At 52.9% G+C, this 7,610-nt stretch overlaps 1 protein-coding gene across 1 annotated transcript; it reads right to left on the bottom strand.

Moving 5' to 3' along the window:
• Positions 1–5,700: 5,700 nt before the first annotated feature.
• LOC134970216 (protein kinase C delta type-like) lies at positions 5,701–7,385 on the bottom strand. Its single transcript, XM_063946225.1, has one exon. The coding sequence runs from the start codon at positions 7,313–7,315 to the stop codon at positions 5,774–5,776; it is 1,542 nt and encodes a 513-aa protein (XP_063802295.1). The 5' UTR covers positions 7,316–7,385; the 3' UTR covers positions 5,701–5,773.
• Between the last annotated feature and the right edge of the window lie 225 nt (positions 7,386–7,610).

Below are 7,610 nucleotides of genomic sequence, written 5' to 3'. Positions count from 1 at the left end.
CCCCCTGCCCCTTCCCCTTCACCACCCGCGGCACTCCCACCCCACCCCCATACCCACCACTCCCCCCCCGCTACACCCCCGCACCATAAAACCCACCCTCCCTCACCCGCGGCACCCACAGTGTCCACCACATCCGCCTCGCACCCCCTACCCCACCCGTAGCACCCACACCCGCAGCACCCCCCAACCTTCCCACACCTACGGCACTCCTGCCTCCACCTGCAGCACCCCCCACCCCTCCTCCACCCATGGCACCCACCACATCCGTCTCCCGCACACATCCCCTCCCCCACCCGTATCACCCACAACCCGCAAACCCCCCGCCCCTCCCCCACCTGCAGTACCCCTCACCTCTCCCCCCGCTACACCCCCGCACCATCCCCTCCCCCAAACCACCCCCATACCCACCTCTTCCCCCCCCCGCACCCTCCACCCAACCCGCACCTCCCCCACCCGCGGCACACACAGCATCCACCACATCCGCCCCCACCCGCGGCACACGCCCCTCCCCCACCCGTAGCATCCCCACCCGCAGCACCCACCACCCCTCCCCCACCCGCGGCACCCCCATACCCACCTTACACCCCCGCATCCTTCACTCCACCCGCCGCACCAACAGCATCCACCACTTCTGCCCCCCAACCGCTGCACATGCCCCCCTCCCACCCACAGCATCCACCACATCCCCCTCCCACCCGCGGCACTCCCGCTTCCTCCCCCACCCGTAGCACCCACACCCGCAGCACCTCCCGCCCCCCTCCCCTGCCCACAGCGCATCCGGACCCCACCACACCCCCGCAGCCACCACTACCCCAAATACAGCACCTCCGGCCCCCTCCCCCACCCACATCATCTATAGACACCTTCCCCCATTCGTGGACCTACCACATCTCCCCCACCCACAGCACCTCTGGACCACCTCCCACAGCACCTCCGAACCCCATCCACGGCTCCCCTGCAGCCACCCCTCCACCCACAGCACTTCTAGAACCTATCACCCAACCACACCCCCACTACATCGCTCCTCCCCCATGCACATCACCTCCAGACCCCCTCCTTCATCCACAGCCCCCCCCCACCCCTCCCCCACCAACAGCATCTACACTCCCCTTCCGCACCCACACCTCCCCCACCAGCAGCACCTCTAGACCCCCTCCCCCATCCGCGCCCCCTCCACACCTCCCCCTCCCCCACCCACAGCACCTCTGCACCCTTTCCGCCATCCGTGCCACTGCACCCACCCCTCCACCACCCGCAACACCTCCGGACCCCCTCCCGCACCCACCCCTCCACCACACGTAGCACCTCGGACACCATCCACAGCCGCTACAAGTGATTCCCTGAATCGGGGTGATCAGTGGCACGGATAGGCACCTCCACCTCACTGAACCCACCCTCTTTCCAAACCCCCCACACACACACTGAACTTCTGTGAGTATAGTTGCTACCAATGGACATTGGATTAATAAAAAAAAAGTAATACTGTGGCCATTATGTGTCTAAGCGACACTGCTACCTGTGGCCATTGTGTATAAGTGGCACAGCTCCCTGTGGCCACTGTGTGTATACGCGGCTCTGGTACCAGTGGCCATTGTGTGTATAAGTGACACTGCTGCCTGTGGCCATTGTGTGTATAAGCGCCACTGCTACCTGTGGCCATTGTGTGTATAAGCTGTGCTGCTACCAGTGGGCACTGTGTGTATAAGCTGCGCTGCAACCTGTGGGCACTGTGTGTATAAGCGGCTCTGCTACCTGTGGGTATTGTGTGTATAAGCGGCTCTGCTACCTGTGGGTATTGTGTGTATAAGCTGCCCTGCGACCTCTGGCCACTGTGTGGATACGTGGCTCAGTTACCTGTGGCCACTGTGTGTATAAAAAGCTCAGCTACCTGTGTCCATTGTGTGTATACGCGGCTCTGATACCTGTGGCCACTGTGTGTATAAGCTGCGCTGCATCCACTAGCAGTATATAATACACTATGTTATTCATTGTGCCCTGCGGCCACTCTTTACACCCTCACAAAGGGCTACGCCCCCTTGACAATCGCACGCCCTTCCCCCTTGCAATATTTACCCAAAAGCATAAACTTTTTTGCAGGTAAGACTCCATATAATAACAATTATAGCACAGCTGAAGCCCGTGCAGGGGTTAACGGGTCGTGGCCTCTTGCAACGGTATTTTCTGTCTAACACCTTGCCTCTCTTTATCCTCTCCCTACCACCCTGCCTCTCCCTATCCTTTACCCATCGCACAGCGTTTCTCTACATTCCCTTTCTCCCCCCCTACGCCTCTCTATTTTTTCTCAACCGGACACCATTTCTGTATGCCCTTTATACTGCCCTGTGTTTCTGATTCTGTTATCTACCGGCCTGCGTATGTCCAAAGGTGTGCAGGGGTTAACGGGGCGTTGCCCCTAACGACAGTGTGAAGAGCGCCCGTAGGGCGCGATGAATCACCTAGTATATATATATATATATATATATATATATATATATATATATATAAAATCCCTCTATTGCTGAATAAGCAAATGGCACGTCACTCCAGGTTACTGAAAAAAGGATTTTAATAGTCCATGACAAATTCCATGGTCAAGCAATGGTTAAATGTGCAGCATGGCAAGTTCTCAACGGCTCGTTTCAAGACCTAGTCTCGTCTTCAGGATATATTGCCGCTGCATGTGTGCTACATGGCTGAAAAGAGCATTAAGTGCTGCGGAAAACAGAGTGCACGGGCACCCAGATCACTGCTTTTTCCTATATCAGGAGTGCCGGATGATTCAAAGATACATATATATGCAGCATTATAAACTCCTGGAAATCTGGTGAGTTTTGATTAGAGATGTGTGGAAAGGATACACAGGTGAGGCACTGCCTCACCTGCCATAGACTTTGTACTCCGGAGTTTGGGCTATAAATATTATTAGAATAATGCAAAGAAGACATTTCAAACAAATTATCAGTATTTTTCATATATTTTATTCAGTCAAAACTCTGGTTTAAACGTAAGTATGACAGGAAAGGCTCTGCCTCACCTGCCTCACCCCACCGCACGTCACTGGTGTGTACAGGGCCGGCAACAGAAGACTTTGGGACCAGTACACTGATGTCTCTGGGCCTCTGCCACCCCCCTTTACTTGGCAGAGAGCAAGATAGCGGCGGGTCTCCTGCAGGCGCAGGAGGCTTCATCTATTTCTGCTAACAAGCAGAAATTGTGATGCGATCGTAATTTCTGCTTTTTGAAGGCGGGAAGGCGGCCGGCAGCATCTCTCTCTGCCCTAATCCCCCCTCCTCCTGTCCCTCTCTGGCCTAATTCACCTCTCCTCCTGTCTCTCTCTGGTTTTATTCCCCCCCTCCTCCTGTCTCTCTCTGGCCTTTACCACCCTGTACCGCTGCTCCTGTCTCTCTGGCCTGATTCCCGCCCACCCTCCTTCTTCTTCCATCTCTCTCTCTGCCCTATTGCCACATTCATCCTACAGTCTCTCTCTGGCCCAATCCCCCTTCCTCCTCCTGCAGCTCACTGGCGTAATCCCCCCTTCCTCCTCCCGTCTCTCCCTGGTGTAATCCCCCTTCCTCCTCCCATCTCTTACTGGCGTAATCCCCCCTTCCTCCTCCCATCTCTCCCTGGTGTAATCCCCCTTCCTCCTACCATCTCTTACTGGCTTAATCCCCCCTTCCTCCTCCCGTCTCTCCCTGGTGTAATCCCCCTTCCTCCTCCCGTCTCGTTTCTGGCCTAATCCTTCCTCCTGTCTCTCTCTGGCCTAATCCCCACTCCCTCCTCCCATCTCCCTCTGACCTAATCCACCCTTCATCCTACTGTCTTGTCTCCACCCTAATCCCCCTTACTCCTCCCATCTCTTACTGGCGTAATCCCCCCTTCCTCCTCCCGTCTCTCCCTGGTGTAATCCTTCTTCCTCCTCCCGTCTCGTTTCTGGCCTAATCCTTCCTCCTGTCTCTCTCTGGCCTAATCCCCACTCCCTCCTCCCATCTCCCTCTGACCTAATCCCCCCTTCCTCCTACTGTCTTGTCTCCACCCTAATCCCCACCCTCCTTCCGTTTCTCTCTGGCCTAATCCACCCTCCCTTACTGCTGTCTCACTGGCCTAATCCCTACCCTCCTCCCGTCCCTCTCTGGCCTAATCTCCCCTTCCCTTCTCCCGTCTCTGTGGCCTAATCCTCCCATCCTCCAGTCCCATGCAGTGGTACAAGGAGAGGCTGGCGGCTCCGGGCAGGGGGACTTTCGCAGGCAGGTTCCCTCCGCGGACATTTAAAGAGCTAGTAGGAGCAGTGGGGAAAGAGCTGCGTGACCCCGCAGTCCGGCAAAAGAAGGACAGAATTATAGAGGTGAGAGAGCCTAGTGCTGCCCCTCACATGTCGTGTGTGTGTGTCAGGCTGCTGTGTGTGTGTGTCAGGCTGCTGTGTATATGTCCATGTGCGTGTCAGGCTGCTGTGTGTATATGTCAGCTGCTGTGTGTGTGGGTGTCAGGCCGCTGTGCGTATATGTGTGTGTGTGTGTGTGTGTGTGTGTGTGTGTGTGTGTCAGGCTGCTGTGTGTGTGTGTCAGGCTGCTGTGCATATGTCCATGTGCGTGTCAGGCTGCTGTGTGTATATGTCAGCTGCTGTGTGTGTGGGTGTCAGGCCGCTGTGCGTATATGTGTGTGTGTGTGTGTGTGTGTGTGTGTGTGTGTGTCAGGCCACTGTGCTTATGTGTATGTGTGTATGTCAGCTGTTGTGTGTGTGTGTGTGTCACGTTGCTGTGCGTGTGTGTGTCAAGCCATTGTGCATATGTCCATGTCCGTGTCAGGCTGCAGTACGTACATGTCAACTGCTGTGTGTGGGGGTATCATGCCACTGTGCTTGTGTGTGTGTGCATGTGTGTGTGTGTGTGTGTGTCAGCTGCTGTGTGTGGGTGTCAGGCCACTGGGTGTATATGTGTGCATGTGTGTGCCAGGCTGCTGTACTGTGTGTGGTGTTTCTGCGATTAGGAGGTAGAAAAACATTTGCTGTTGCCTCTAACAATAATCTACTATAAACCTGTGGTATATGGGGCAAATAAAACATTGGGGATTTTGTCATGTTTTGATCAAAACATATAAGGTTGCAGCCCACAACAGGGGACCCCAACATTCTACTAATCCTTAACCTAACATATATGCCCAGCACACCATTACATTGCAGTTACATGTCCTCCCAGCTACACAGGGGAACATCTATACAGAGCTGGCATGTGGGCCGCACCCAACTAGGCCTATCATAGCCTTAATTGTAAGATGCCATGATAGCAGTAGACAAAATATTTTCAAACAAAATAGAAAAGAAATATGCCCGCACTGTGTTACCCATATTGTACATGGTACCAGCTGCGTGGCAGTATTAATGCCATATATTTATATAAAACAGAGACATTTTCTGCCAGCTCTAACAATAATATACTGCAAATCTGTGTGTAGCAAATAAAATAGAGGGGTTTTTATCATGTTTTGATCAAACCATTTAAGCTTGCAGCCCACGTCAAGGGACCCCAATATTCTGCAAGTCCCTCACCTGGCCTATATGCATTTAGGCAGCAGGTGGTGCTTCTACCGGGAGCAGGATGCAGCTGGTGGTGCTACTGCCAGGATGAGCAGGCAGCAGATAGTGCTTCTACCGGGAGCAGGAGGCAGCTGGTGGTGCTGCTGCCGGGATGAGGAGGCAGCTGATGGTACTTGTGCCGGGAGGAGGAGGCACCTGGTGGTGGTTGTGCCGGGAGGAGGAGGCAGCTGGTGGTGCTACTGCCTAGAGGATGATGCAGCGGCTGGTAGTTTGCTTTATGCAGTTCATTGTTGTCCATGTGTCACTGGTAAAGGAGAATCCTGTGAACAGGCTCTCATCCTCTGCAGATATTGCAGATTCTGTAGGTGAGAGAAGGTCATCCACCGGTATAGCTTCAGCCATTGTCTCTGGGGTAGGATACATGGTAAATGGGGGAGTTATCCTGCCGGTCTCTAGTTGCTTCCAGTTTATGGACTTGAAGAATGGATGACATTTGATGTTACTACAGAGTTTCTGCCTTTCCTCTGGGTCTTTGCATAAGAGTCTTTCAAGGATGTCCCTAAGCTCTGGATGGAGATTGCTCGGATAGCGTGGAGCATCTTGCCTGATAGACTGCATAACCTCGTCAGAATCATCGCCAGCATGAAAGGGGTATACTCCGGTAGCCATTTCAAATAATACTACCCCGAATGAAAAGAGGTCTACCGTGGTGTTATATGGGAGGTTACAGGTAATCTCTGGGGCCATGTAATACAGAGTCCCAGTTTGTCCTGAGATTTTCTTATCACCATGGACATTCATGGCAGAGAGGCCAAAATCTGCAATTTTCACATGGCCAGCTGCATCCAGAAGTATATTGTCTGTCTTAATGTCCCTGTGGACAATGCCTCTTGTGTGAAGGAACTGCAGCCCACAGAGTATTTCTGCTGCAAAAAACCTGATAGTAGGGACATCAAATGGGGCTCTTCTCTGTATTAATTGGAAGAGGTCTCCCCCACTCAGGTACTCCATTACAAAGAATATATGGCCCGGGGTGTGGAACGCTGCATATGTGTGCGGGAAGAGTGCACTCTCCCCAGTTATTTTCAGCACCTCCTTCTCTACACACATGGAGTATTTCTTAATGCTGTTCAATGCTTTCCTCTTTTCTATTACTTTCACTGCCAGACGCTGTTTGCTGGTGGAATGGGAAGCTAGGAACACCTTCCCGAAGGCGCCCTCTCCAAGCATTTTGTGGAAGGTCAAACTAGCCAGAAGGTGAGACGCAGCTGATGATTCTGGGGTGCTGACTATGGATATCCCACTTGCACCTGCAGATCTCTTCCTTTTGTGGCCAGTTTCCTCACTTGTGTGAGTTCTCTTTATGCCCCTCAGTCCAGATGCCAGGGGTATGATGGGCACGCTGGGTCCCTCGCCTGGACTGTCATGATGTTCCTCCTCTTTCTTTTTCTTACACGTTCCACTGTCCCCTGTCCTGTCTGAGGGTCTTTTAGAGGCCACTCTCTTAAGCATGTCCTCAGTTCTGCCACTGCTGGTCTTTCTCATCTTGCTCATAGTTGGAGACTCATCTGATGACTCTCTTCTTCTTTTCCTTTGAAGAGTCTTTGATGCTATCTCAGTTGACTTGTTCTCCTCATGCACCTGGATGTCTCCTGCCAATATGATTTTGGAAACATCGCCTCTCTCCTCACATACATCCTCCTCCTTCTTCCTCTTGTTAGGAGCCACTAGCTCCTTTGTAGCAGACCCGCTGTTATTTGGTCGCTTTCTCTTTTTTGGATCCATATTGTAGAAACAATATAAACAAATTTGCCAAGGGCAAAGAAAAGCAGCTTCACACTGGAATAGGTGAAGATACACTAATGGAAATGAGGTTCATGAGCCCCTGAGCCAGCAGCCAGTGACATCACAAAGCTCTGTGACATCACAAAGCAGCATTGTGACATCAGCAGCAGCTGCTGTAGGCCCAGTGTCACTGCCTGCTACCTGCTGTCCCTATAATATAACCAGGTTTTATGTAAGAAAAGTCCCACGACACCCTTGGTGCTCCAAGATGAGAATTTTTTGGGGCTATTATTGT

This window comes from Pseudophryne corroboree, chromosome 11 (genome assembly GCF_028390025.1).
Source record: "Pseudophryne corroboree isolate aPseCor3 chromosome 11, aPseCor3.hap2, whole genome shotgun sequence".
Taxonomy (NCBI): Eukaryota; Metazoa; Chordata; class Amphibia; order Anura; family Myobatrachidae; genus Pseudophryne; species Pseudophryne corroboree.
This window is presented reverse-complemented; position numbering and strand designations above follow the sequence as displayed.